The 14,551-nt window shown below is 24.2% G+C and overlaps 1 protein-coding gene across 1 annotated transcript; it reads left to right on the top strand.

Annotated features, from left to right (window-relative positions):
- Positions 1 to 2,233: 2,233 nt before the first annotated feature.
- LOC111306330 (uncharacterized) lies at positions 2,234 to 3,293 on the top strand. Its single transcript, XM_022904228.2, has 3 exons — positions 2,234 to 2,602; positions 2,749 to 2,817; positions 2,922 to 3,293. The coding sequence occupies exons 1-3, from the start codon at positions 2,417 to 2,419 to the stop codon at positions 2,994 to 2,996; spliced, it is 330 nt and encodes a 109-aa protein (XP_022759963.1). The 5' UTR covers positions 2,234 to 2,416; the 3' UTR covers positions 2,997 to 3,293.
- The last annotated feature ends 11,258 nt before the right edge of the window (positions 3,294 to 14,551 follow it).

Raw genomic sequence — 14,551 nt, 5'->3', positions numbered from 1 at the left:
CTAAATTTCTTAAAAATAATATTACAATGACCAAAATTTTTTAAATAATATTATAGAGATTAAATTTTTAAAAATAAAAAAATATAGGGATATATGACTCATTTTAACCTATTTTAATCTTTTAAGTTATTTTTCTATTCTACTATCAATTAATTCATTTTTTAATAATAAAATTTGACCTTTTCTTACTTCATAAATGTTTCGTACAAAATTATTATAGTGAGATGATGCTATTGTAATTTGGTAATAAGTCATATTTTTTAATCATTATAAAGACTTCCTATTATCTAACCCTCAATTCACTGTAATAATTTCGACATTTTATCATATAGTTTTTAGCTTTTTACTACTTGCTTTATATGTATTATTATATGTGCATGTATAATGTAAGATAATATAAATAATTCATATTTAAAATTATCATAATTTAAACTTTGATCATTAAAATTAAAATTTTAATATTCTATTAACAGCTCACATTAGTGTTACCATCTTGATAACAAATTTCAAAGACTCCATTACTACAAGTGAATGTGATAATTTTTGTAATATAAACGTATGAGCATGCTTACATAAGTTTTAAGAACCATAAATTTTGGTAAATAAATTCTAGGCTTGATTAGGAACTCAATTAATGACCATTGGGCTCGGCTCAGCCCAACCCCAATAAAATCCAACAACGTTGAATTCAAAATAATTTTTATATTATTTTTTATAAAATTTATCTAATTAAAAAAATAAAAAAATTAAATAAAAGTGACACTTGAATATCTCAATTGGCCTTTTTTTTCTCACTAAATTTATCTAATAAAAAGTAAAATGAAAAAGAAAAAAAAGGAAAAACAAAAAAAAAAATCTAATAATAATAATTTTATTAATATAATACATGTATATAAATATAAATATAAAATTAAATTAATAATAAAATATATACCTTTACGAGATAACTCAAAACAAAGCACCCTAAATTCACATTTTACACCTCTTTACTTTTCTAAAAACCCAATTTGACTCGATTTGATGTCCATTTTTTTACAAAAACATTCATATCAAATCGAGATAGATTGAAATTTATCAGATACTAATTATTTTATTATTTTTATCAATTATCTTATTTTGTTATAAAATTTATCTAATTAAAAAATTAAAATATAAAAAAAAAAAAACAAATGGTATAATACGAGTTGCTAACTCATACAAATTTATGAAAAATAAATAGAAAAGGTGAGAATTATACTATATATATTTGGAATCATTGAAAAAAAATGCATGCATTGCAGCTGATTTTTCAGTGTATTAGATAATATTATTTTGATTAAGTATTGTTTGCATAATGTTAAATGCTTTTATTTAGTACTATTTAATTGTAATACTATTTATTAAAATTTAATCATATTGCAAAATATAATATCATTTAAATAATATTGAAATTATATATAGTTAGTAATACAATAGGAGTAATAATTATATAAAATATTATATAGGACGATTATCATTTTATTTTTTTAGATACAAACTAAATATAATATAAAATGATTATTATTCTATCATATCTATTATCTTATGCATCAAATATGACTTTATATATTTTTTAATTCATGAGATTGAACTTACATGTTTTTTTATACATTTAAAAATTAAATCAATAATTTAAATTGTATAAATTTTGAGAAAAAATAATTTTGATCAATAAATAAATTATTTTATCATAATATTAACGCACATGAAATATAAGATAAGATAATATTATTTATTCTAATCCTATTAATAATATCATCTTATTCTATCTTATCATAATTTTATGTATCAAATATATCTTAAATTATATTAATTAAAATTATTGAATATGAAAATTTTGCCACATAATAATAATATAAATTAATATAACTCTAAATTATTTTTTAAAAAAATATGTAATATAAATCATATTAGTAATGAAAATGTTAATCAATACCTATTGACCTTATTAAGATGATATTTGCAAGAAAAATTATATAATTAATATATTGTATTTTCTTGAAAGTGAAAATAATGTATTAAATGGATAAATATATTAAAGAAAAAGTAATTTTCTTTTCATTTTTTTTTTCATCTTTTCAACCAAGTTTACTATATTTTTTATCTTTTCATTTTTCACTCATTCTAGCCTTTTATTTTTATATTTTTTTATCGATTCTACCAAACAAAGCCTTATGTCTATTTGGTTTGATACCTAAAAACGAAATAATGCTGATTAACAAAAAACTGTTTTTGAAAAACCATAGTGAGTGTCATCAGCCCTAATTCATGAGCACCAATGGCAAGAATGTGTCAAAGGTCTCAACCACCAAAACAGCATTTGGATTCAAAGTGCCTGGTCAAAAGGCCGAGAGATCTCCTCTGAAATTGCCTTCCTCTATACATGTCAATAAATTAAATGGTTTTCCAAACTATAAATTGGAAGCATATCTTCACAATTAATGTGCAGCACATCATAACAGTACCTACCTCTCTAATCTCTAATTTTACAGCTTTTAGATTCCAAATACAAGCACCAAATATGTCTGATAACTCTTCTCAGAGCATAAGCTACCAGGCTGGTGAGGCCAAGGGCCACGCTCAGGTAAGTTTTTCATTGAATTATAATTTTTTTTTTTTATTTGGCAGGAAAGGGTTCGTGAGCTTTTCTGGTACATCCCTCTTCGGGCCGATCCAAGTAGACTTATCTACTTACAGGTATAAGGGTGCATTTTCTTATGTTTATTTCAGGAAAAGGGTAGCAGCATGATGGACAGGGCTGCCAATGCTGCCCAATCTGCAAAGGAATCAATGCAAGAGGTTAGAAAAAACTAAATCCAAGATCATCGATTTTTGTTTCCTTTTGGTTTTGAAAGTAACATGAATTAATTAAAATCTGTTGTTATATATTAATTAATTGACAGACTAGGCAGCAGATGATGGACAAGGCACAGGGAGCTAAAGAAGCTGTGAAGGATGCAACTGGCATGAACAAATGAAGCTGACAGAAGCTGAAAGTGATCAAGAACCTGTCTTGTCGTCTATCCATTTTCATTTAGATGCTTTCTTTTCTTGTTTAATATTTAGTGTTTTGTTGGAGCATTTATAAAATGCTCTTTTAGTTTTTCCCATGAACAAAGAGGAGAGCTCTTATAATGTAGTTGTCAGGAGTTGCTCTTCCACTTATTTCTTTAATGCATTTCCTATATGTCTTCCATTCTTATTGTTCTTATCATTTTGTTCAACAAGTTATGATGATGCATGTGTAGAAGGGGATAATTTTTTATCCAATTACAAATTGCCACATGTCCAATGGATGTATAACATCTAACTGATAGTGCATCAAATATAACACTTACAAATTTGTTAAGTTTGGGAAAAGTTTTGGAACATATTAAGTTTATTCTGTTGTGGCTTTTCTAATTCCTTTTTTTTTTCTTCTGATTTGGTGCTTCAAATTCTTGGATGTAATAAGGTTTGGGTATGAATATATATACAAGCTGATATAATTTTAGTGCTTATAATGGGGTTTTGAGTTAAAAGCTGTATTAATGTAACTATTATTACTACTATTACATACAACATCAAATGATAAATATTCGTGTAGACTTCTAAACATCTTAATGTTGTTTTTATTATTGTGAGTATAAAAAATAATTGTTCAAGGGCTGAGTTACATACCCAAGCATGCAAAGTTTGCCCCATAATTGGGTGGGCTTGCAAATATCTATATCTATATCTATATATATATATATATATATTTAAGGAAGGGAGTTGGAGCAAGAGCACTGCTGTTGATTTGTGGAGATGCTCTTGGAGTGGCTGTTTTGCTTGTGTTTCAGGTCAGGCTCAAACTTTTCCACGGCAACTTGCTGCATGCGAAGGACGGTTAGTTGTTGGATTGTCAAATTCAATGGTCTTTAAGCTTCTGATATATTTAGCAGATTGCAAAAAGTTAATTAGTTTGATATGAATTTAAGGTGATAAGATTTAGTCATGGGAAAAGTGAGGCTTAAATCAACATGATTTGATTTACATTTTGCCAATGGAAGCAACAAATTTTAGAATGACACGTGGTGTTCCAAAGTAGCTACTGGTTTTTGAATAATTGAGTTTGGGGACCAGAGCTAGAAATTTTTGTTTCTACCCATACATTTGCTATTGGAGTTGAGTTGGGTTTCACACTATGTTTCTGAAATGGTTGAAAAAACTGCAGGCTTTTAGCAGAATGCCATCAGGAAAAAGAGTGAAAAAGAGACGTTTGTAGGATCGCATGCCAATGTGAAGTTATCTTATCCATGCAGCCCAACAATGCCCTGATTTCATTACTCCAATTCTCTTTTCAAGATGCTCGAGGGACCAAATGAGCATCATTTCCTGGAAAAACATGAATCCAACCCTTATTTCTCACGCATAACTTAAAATTTTTGCTAAACTAGTTACAATGGCGGATCCTCCCTTTGAAGTAGGGTATCCATGGACATCCTTTCAGACAATTAATAAATCTGTCAACAGTTTTATCCTGGATTTGCCATTGGTAACAATCTTGTAGTCTGATTTTGAATCTCAGACTTGGTTTATTCAGGATAACCTGAAAACTATCTTGCTTTAGTTTCTTTGTGCAAGGTTGCAATGGTCGTTGAATCAACAATGGCTCTGCATTTCCATGAAATTGAATTTAATGCAAAACAGCCTTTTTCAGCCAAGAATGGGGTCACCAATCTGGTAAACAGATTAAGTGAATAAGACTTGTGAATGAGCAAAACGCGGTGAGTGTGACTGAACATGACATATGAATATGTTTATTGCCATCCTGGGGCTGTTTTTATTGCTATAGTTCACTCGAAATTTCTTAATCTCAAATACCAGCAACTTCCCTTTTAGCCTTGTGTTTCTGTATATATCTTCAAATTGAAGTGAATTGTGTGTCTTTCTGATGAATGAAGGGTGAGGACCAAAGAACAAGTTATGTTCTTACAAACATTACGACAAAATTGCCATCATGTTGTGATGATTAGTAGCTATTACTTCTACTATCACTGCCACTATGATGAACAAGCAACAGAAGAGAGAGGGGACCATGGATGGAAAATTTCTGCCATTGTAGGTCTTAGTGTGCCCACATAATATACAAAACTAGACATGTGGTTAACAATTGGTGTGTCTCCATGTTTAGATAACCTTATCTTAAATCGAGTAAAGACAATTAATTAAAATGTTAATAATAGCCTACGCTCATATATTCGATTAATAAAATAATGAACTTTTAATTCAAGTAATTAGAGATTAAATCTAACAGTTTCAAATATAAAAAATATTAACAATAATCTATGTTAGACAACAATATTGCAAGGTTAGTGTCGGACATTATACTCGTGTCTTATACATGTTAATTTTTTTTTTTTTTTTTGTATATTTAGAGGATCAGACCTCTATGCTCATGTTAATTGGATATGTGTTGAATCAATTTAGATATAATGGAGCTATACACATAAATAATAATCTATATAATTATATAAAAAATTATGGATGTGGAGAAATTTTTGAACTGACCAAAACATATATTTTTGTTCATTAAAATTTTAAATTGTCATTTTAAATTAATTTTTATTTTATCATAATTTTAAATTTAAATAATAAGATTAATTTTGTAGATAGAAAAAGAGTTTTAATTATATTGAATTTTGTCATTAGAATATAATTTTTTGGATAATGGTTTTTTAGATAACTTGGGTTAATAAATTAATAAATAAGATAAAATTAACTAGAGTTCATTAGTAATATATTGGTAAACTTTGGATTCAATATCAACTCAGTCAAAATGTTTGACAAGTAATATTTAGCAATTAGTTTATCTTTTTAAATGAATTTGGACCGGCTTAAAATAAATGCTAATATTTATTATGCAATATGAAATTTTTTTTTCAAAAAAGAGATTTTTTTTTCATTTATTTTAACAAATATTGTATATACATATGATGGATGGTTTTTAAAAAAAATATTATTATCAGGGGCGAAACTTAAGCTTAGGCTTATGCGGTTCTAAAATAAACGAATGAATTCTTTTGCATCCCAGATTAGCCTTGCAGTATACGGATACTCAAAGTTGCAGGGCTTTGCTGCTTAGAACATTGTAGAACAAAAGGGCACACCAGAACCATTGAGTACTAAAATTTTTACTCTTGCCTTACCTTTATGATGTTTTTTTTGTTAGTCTTTCTTCAAGCATTTACTGTATCATTTTGTTCTGTAGCATTTTAGGCTGTCAAGTTCGACAGTCTTGAGTGTTCGTATGTTATTTATTATGTTAGGTTGATCTGATATGCAAAAAGATCTATTTTCATATCTTAAAATCACGTAAACTTAAAAATTTAAATTTCGATTCATGACACTATAATTATCTGATTCTCACTTTAAATACCTCCGGTAAGAGTGGAAATAAACGACACAAAGAATTAAAACTATTCTTATGTGCATGAAAGGTAAAGCTGTAAAAGTTAGCTAAATGCATTGAAAGACAAGACGAATTGCAGTAAAACTGTAAGATAAACGTACTTGAATTCTGTGTATAGTTTTTTAATTTTACATCGTTCTAACTCATATTTTATACAAGCAAAATTGAAGAAAAGAAAACTGAAATTTTAACTATCTCCTAATTATAATCGCGACTTAAGGGAGAAAAAAATAAAAAAAAAAATAAAAATTGATTTGAAATTATAGTATTTAGTTTGATTTGAATCGATTTTTTTTATTTGATTCGGATTAAGTTCAAATAATAAATGTATATATTAGGTTAAATTCAAATTTTGAATTAAAAAGTAAAAAAATTAAAAAAATTATATATTTTTATTAATTTTTATTAATTTTTTAAATTTTTATAAAATAAAAATAATTATTTTATACCTAAATCCATTTAAATATATTAAAAATTATATTAAAATAATATATAAAAATAGTAAATTTAAATTTAAAAAACTATTGAACCTAACCTATAAATTTTGATTAAATTTAAATCAAATTTTAAAAATTTATAATTTTATACACTATAAAAAAAATCAAATTAAATCAAATTCGATCCTATCCTATCCGAGTCATCATTCCATCTATTGGAATCATCTTCTTCTTTGCCTCCACATTGTCTATCATAAGTGAAAACTGCTCCACGTGCTATTCTTCACTCCTTGCAACTATTTGTTAAATTTAAGCCGCTTCTGAATGCTTAACCTTCAAGTCAAAATGCTCCTTAATTATATGAAAACCAATAATTGTCCCATATGAAAGGTATAATATCTCTGTCATGCAAAATGTAAACAGCAAATTAACATAATAACTGATAATAAATAACCAAGATATGAAAATTCCGCACCAATACATTGTTTTTTTTTTTTTTTTTTGTTTACTTTTAGAAAACCATATAATAATTTGATTTAAAACTCTTTGTGAAAATCAAAATGGAACCTAATGGAATACAGTTTTTATATGAAATAATGTGAGATGGCCAAAAGCCTTATATTCGAAAAGAAATCCCTCCCTTCATATCTCATGTATTCTTAGCATTTTAGGAACATGGAAAAATAGCTAATCATGTACTTTGTCGATCTAAAGCTTTGAATATTTTCTTTAACCTTAAGAATTTATTATAATTTTAATAACAATTAGAATTAGCTTTTTTTCTTTTTTATGTTAATACTATCATAAATGTCTCCAAGACCTAATCCAATTGTAAGATATTTTAAGAGCGTATTTTTCGGTATCAAATAGGAGTAATAATGATTTAGATTAGATCAGATTTAATTTGATTTTTTGGGATAATGTATAATATTATAAATTTTTAAAATCCGATCAAAATCCGAATTAATATTCTCTTGAAATCAATTTCATTCAAATTGAATTCTATCGATTTAGTTCGATTTATTGATTTTTAAAATTTATTTTTTTATATTAATATGAATTTTAATATATTTAAATAGATTTTTATATAAAATAATTACTTTTATTTTATAAAAATTAAAAAAAAATATAAACTAATAAAATATATAATTTGTTTCAATTTTTTTTTAATTTTTCACATTCTGATCTAAAATTCAATACAAACTTAATATATATATATTTAATATACGAATTTGATCTAATTAAATAAGAAAAAAATCGATTTGAACCGAATTAAATACTATAATTTCGAATTGATTTTCTTAATTTTTTTCTCACTCCTAGTATCAAGTATATTTGGGATTTTTTTTTTTAATATCCTTCTCACAAAAATATTTTTTTTATTAAAAGAGACCATAGCCTCGAACAAGAAAAGAGATTACAAGTATTAAAATATAAATCTCAAATTTGATAAATATCATTTTTTAAGAGTGATTGCATGAATTAATTAGTTAAGATTCAGATTTATAAAAAATATTTCTTTAGTTAACATAGAAAGAGAATTCATCCATTGATCAACTTAACTAACCCTTATAGGTGAATAAGATTTCATTTGTTATATCATCTTCTGTCGCTTTTCTCAAAGTTTAAGCAACCCAATACCCCAAGAGCTTTAGAAAAAATGTGCTTCATTAAAAAACTTATGGTGGGAGGCAAATTATCCACCCATGAAAAAGGAAGAAAAGGGGGGAGAAAAAGAAAAGGCAAAAGATATGATAGTTTAGCAGTTAAAAGGATGTAAAAGAGGAATGCATGGACCAAAGGCCAAATAATTTTGTAGGAAGACTGAAAGAGTGCAGATTTAAAGCTCTTGTAATGGTTCATTGGGGGGGCTTAGGCTTAGCTGTTTCTGATCCATCACAAAGTTGGAAACATGGGTCCCTCATGTTCCCTCAAACAAAGCTCCATTTTGGTACAATCACTGTCTTTAATCTTATGAACACTTTGAAATCGACTTTTACTTTCCTGTCTATCACAAATCTTTGTCATTTTGAATGTGGGTCAATATCTAAAGCCACTAAAATTATTTCCTTTGATTTATATAATTTAGAGAAGAAATAACGATCAATGATCTTGGTTTCTTAGATCTAATTAAGATCTTAAGCAGCTAGGTATTAATAAACATACATGTGATTTCAAAATTTTTTTAATCAAATTGATTTAAATCTAGTCAATAATTTTGTTCTATAAGTTAGGTTAATTTCATCAAATATATATTGATCATGGTCAGCTCCATGATGATGGATTTGTAAATTGGGATGTAAGAAATTAATCAAGAGGCCACATGGATAATTAAGCTATGATTCAAAAAAAATTTTCTTCGTATCTCAAGTAAACTTGGCAATTATAGATGTACTGCTAAAAATGATTTGCACAAATTTAAAAATGTATTTCGTATTTCACATGTCGATTTGAATTGTACATAAATTATGATATGATAATTTTTATATTTTATAAGCATTTTACATGAAACAGATACAATACAAATACGAATTATCAAGAATATCCAACTAATTAAGTTACTTCAGTTTGGCAGTTTTTTAATCAATTATTTCTCAGTGTACTTTATTAAGATCATTCACAACGGTTGTTACCAGTAAATTGCAGATATTGTGCATGTGAAAACAGTTGTGATAACACATTTAACTTTGTTATTATAATTACTTAAAAAAAAGCATTGGATCGATCCCCCCATTCCCCACTTTTCTTTTCTCTTTTTGAATAGGTAAAAATATAGTAATATCTCTTTTGATCAATAAAGTTTGAAGTCATTTGAACTTTAATGGAGGGCCAGTAGCTCTCCACTTGCAGCCAACCCAAATGATGCCCATTGTCCCCTTGAAAGCATTTCTAAAACCTTTATTATTACTATTATTATGAAGAATGTCCAAAGATTATTAAGATGTTTTTGTAACATTTTGATTAATTCACCAATTAAACAATTTATTATCCCTTTAATGATCTAATGGACTTTGGGATCATCAGCCATTGGATCCCTTGGTGCAACATTATTGCACAAACAGTAGGGTTCATGATGAAGTAGTGGCTCAGTTCTCAAAATGAAAAAGAAATAAAAAGTTTTTATAGAATGACAATGGTGGTAAATGTCAAAAGTTAGCTGTCAAAATATAAATATTAAATATCAATTTGATACTTTTAAATACGATATTAAAATATAATATAATAATATAAAATATATATAAAAGTGATAAAAAATTTTAATATAAATTATAAATTTAATAAAAATAAAAATAAATGTATTTTTATTATATCAACCATAATTTTCGTATTCTTATTATAATGTCTAATCTTAGTGAAAGGAAGTTCAAATGGAGACAAATGGGGTCTTGACGGTGTCTTAACAAAGCTTTGACAAGGCAAATATCATGTGGTTTCGTACTTCAATTGTTCAAAGGTAAATGTAGAAGTTGAACCCTTCCCACTATTCAAAATAGGTGAAGAGTAATTATTTGCTACTCATTTTGCCATCCTTACTAGTGATCTTGCTCATAAATCTCATGGTCCACTAGTACTTGACTCTCTTGCTTTCTATTGCTTTCTCTTTGCTTTTGCTATTTTTGTGAGGTTATATATGATTTTAAGCTATGTACATACGCTACAAGAGTTAATTCGATTTTCTCGTAATTTTGCTTTTAATAATCAAATTTTAAATTTAATATTTTTAAATATAATACGAAGATAAAATATTAATACGATTATTTTAAAAAATTTAATAATTATTAATACCATTACGATGTGCATATGATCATTTGGTTGATAGATAGATGCAAGTAATTGTTTATTAAAAAAAAAAATCGAATTCGATTAGTCTATTTTTTTAACTAGAAAGGAAAAAAAAATTACAAAAAAAATGTTCATTGTGATGGATATATAATGCTCCTTATCATGCAATGGGAAATGGTAGATAAACAATAGATAGTGTTATCAGAACCTGGTACCATTATTCTCATTGCATGCCCTAATTTATGTATATTTATATCCTTTGCTTTGGATGTGAACTTGTGATCTTAAAAATCCTTTTCAATAAGGCAAAGTTTAGCTGACAATATTCCTCAAAATCCCATCCAACCAAAAGATGCCACGTGTTATGAACAAGCATCCAATGCCCCCAAAAACTTTATAAATGGCGTAGACAAAAATAGGAGAAAAGACAAAGGAATGAAGACAAATGAAAGGTTAAAACTTTATCTTAGGATTAATATTATATGGATTCAACATCTACCGTGGTGAATGGATTTTGTTTGTGGGGATTGAGAGAGAAGTGATGAAACGAAAGAGACAATTATGTCTTGATGTTCCTTGTGGTTTTGGCCCTTAATCTCTGGATAATTTTGTCATTTTCTAATAAAAAAGTTTCATGTTCTTTTCTTGTGATGGACTATTGTGTTTTTTTTTTTTTTTTTTTTGCATTTTTGTAAACATGATCATTTTAAATATAATAACATAATACCAAAAAAAAAAAAATTTAATATGATTTAAAATTTTAAAAAATTTATATATAAATTTTTTTTTAAAAAAAAATTCATATTAAACGTATCAATATAAGTTTTTATGATTCACAAATATTTAATATAAAATAAGTACATAAATTATTATATCTCTTTTTTCTAAATGTATGATCGGACATCTTGCAGGATTGGAGTCCTTTGCGTCCCTACCCCCGGGCCTAGGTTTCCTTGGAGTCTGGTTTGTGTATAAAATAAATTATTTGCTTTTAATTTGTCCAAAGAATTTTTTTAGGTGATTGTGAATCAAGCATGATATAATCATGTATGGAGCTTGTAACAGAAGCATTATATATGGTCATATGACTAATATGACAAAACTATGATCCTCGTTTATTTTGCAGAAATTAATTTTTAAAAAATATTTTTTGAAAAATATTTATATTTTAAAATAAAAATAAAATTTTTTGTTGTTTGAATAAATTAATAAAAAAATATTTTTTGTTATTTCGTTAGATTTTAGAAAATTTGTTTTTTATCAGATAATATTAATATAACTATTAAAATATTAAAAATTATTTATTATTAAAATATATTAAAATTATTTATTATTAAAATTATTAATATTTAAGACTAATTATATTTTAATAAAATATTTAATATTAAAATATTGTATTAATATAAAAATACTTAAATAAAATTATTTATTATTCTTTATATTAATATTTTAAAATATTTAAAATAGTATCACTATTCTTAAAATATTATTTTATTAATATTAAAATAGTAATATTTATTATTAAAATATTTATACTAATAAAATATTTATATTTTATATTGAAAGCATCTATTATTAAATCATAACAAAAATCTTTTTTATTTATATTTATTATTAAAATAGTAATATAAATACCATTATAAATAAAATGTAAAATTATTTATTATGAAAATATTAAAAATATTTATGTTTAATAATATATATAAAATAAAAATATTTAAAATTGAAATTTCAAAAGACTTTTAATGCTAATATTTTAAGTCTAATCAAATCAAGTTCAAATTTAAAACATTATATTCAAAGCCTTACTTTAGTAAAATTATAAAAATATTTAAAACTAAAATATTAAAATATTTTTAATATTAATATTTTAATTTTTAAGTAAAATTAAATAAATTACTTTTTATTAATATAATAATATTTTGAGTCGGGCAATTAAGTTTGAGTTCAAAAAATTATGTATAAAGTCCAACTTAAGTAAAATTATATTCAAGCACATTGATAAGTAATTTTACTAATAAATAGTTTTTTTTTTTTAAATCGTTCTTCCCTTTTGAAAATAAAAAGATAATTTTTGAAAAAATTATCTCATTTTTCATTAATTAATAAATTATTTGTCATTTATTAATCAAGTATTTGTGAATCATTTTTCAAAAATTATTTTTTACGAAGAAAATAGAGCCTATATTACATTATTAACTATTAATATATGTTATAATTCAATGATTATTTATCATATAAGTTCTACAATGTTACTAATATATTTATTTCTTGAAATGATTGTATGAAAGAAATCTTCGAAAAATTCTATTATTTCTTATATGTATTTCCCTTTGTGGTGTTATGCTCGAAATTTTTTAGCAATATCATTAAATTTTTGTTCTAAAGAAAAAAAAAAAATCACAGCTTCAAATAACGGCATTTGTTGTGCTTAAAAAAACAAAATAAAAAGAAAAGATTTGCATATAATTTTTGTTATTTTGCGTATTGTATTTGGAGACGGAATAACGTTATAGTTTTTCTTGCATAGTTGAGTTTTGGATTTTTTTTTTTAAATAGTACTATCTAATATTAAGATATTTATAGCATATACAAAATTGTTTAAAAGTATATTCTAATTATTTATAATTTATTTAAAATCTTTTAGTGATATCAATTAATTATTCAAAAGTTTTTATTTTTTGAATATCCATTTAAAAACCCATATTCGAATTTATATTTATTCAGAAAAATGATTTATAAAATTATTATAAAATGTTATATTTAATAGATTTGAAATTTAAATTGTAATATTTATAATTTTTTTATCTTCAAATTATGACTTTTTTTTTGTATAAAAGTATTTATAAAATATTAAAAAAAGAGAAAATTATGAAATGATAAGTTTAAATGTTTGATAAGTTTATAGTTAAAATCTAAAATGAATATAAAAATTTTTAATTTTAAAAATTTTTTTACATAAAAAAGCTACAAGAGAATAAGTCATGAGATTATAAGTATTAAAACAAAAAATTATAAATTTACTTTTTTCTTTTTTACCCATGCCATGCATGAAATTTTTTATTATATTTTTCATAATTTAAAATTTTAATTTATATTAATTTTTATATTATATGTAGATAAATAAAAATATTCCTAATCATCTGTAATTTATAGTTGAAAATTACAATAGCCATTTATATATAGATTATTATGAAAGAATCTAAATAAGCATTATGAAAATTTTAAATTATGAAAATAAAATTATATATAAATCTCAATGAGAAAGTCACTTCCTTATTCATAATTACACGCACTCTTAAAAGTATATATTATTTTTAGTATGAAAGCTAAGATCTACACATGTGATATACCACAAAAGATTTTTTTATGTTTGAATTTAAAATTTTATCATGCTAAACTTTAATTTTATATTGACTGTGAGAAGAAATCATAAATATATATTTGATAATTATTTAATTTTAAAAAATTTTAAATTTTAAAAAATAAAATTTATCCAAATTTAATTTTAAATTATGATAAAAGAGAAGTACAATTTTAGATTTAGATATATGTGTAATTTTAAATTGAGATAAAAAATATTTTTTTTATTTTAAATCATAAAAATAAAAGTAAAAAAAATTAGTAAATAACAGTGATTTAACATAAAATTTTATTTATTTAAAATTATATTAATATTGATTTAAATAATGTATGATTTTTTACGATTATTAAGATTTAAAGATTTAATTTTTAAAAATTATTTAAATTTAAAATTTTATATATATATATATATGAGTAAGAGTGAGGTATAATATATATTTTTTCAGATTTAAATTAGGATAAAATTTATATATTTTGAAAAAAAATTTAAAAATTAAATAATTAATTGAATAAAATT

Source organism: Durio zibethinus, chromosome 21, assembly GCF_047325235.1.
Source record: "Durio zibethinus cultivar Kanyao isolate XHJ-2024 chromosome 21, ASM4732523v1, whole genome shotgun sequence".
Lineage (NCBI taxonomy): Eukaryota > Viridiplantae > Streptophyta > Magnoliopsida > Malvales > Malvaceae > Durio > Durio zibethinus.
Note: the sequence above shows the minus strand (reverse complement) of the source record. Positions and strands in the feature narration are given on the sequence as shown.

Excerpts from the sequence above, each read along its gene's own strand:
- LOC111306330 (XM_022904228.2), top strand. The coding sequence starts at position 2,417 with ATGGTTTTCCAAACTATAAATTGGAAGCATATCTTCACAATTAATGTG. Across the intron at positions 2,603-2,748 it reads AGGCCAAGGGCCACGCTCAG|GAAAAGGGTAGCAGCATGAT; the intron begins GTAAGTTTTTCA and ends TGTTTATTTCAG. Across the intron at positions 2,818-2,921 it reads CAAAGGAATCAATGCAAGAG|ACTAGGCAGCAGATGATGGA; the intron begins GTTAGAAAAAAC and ends ATTAATTGACAG.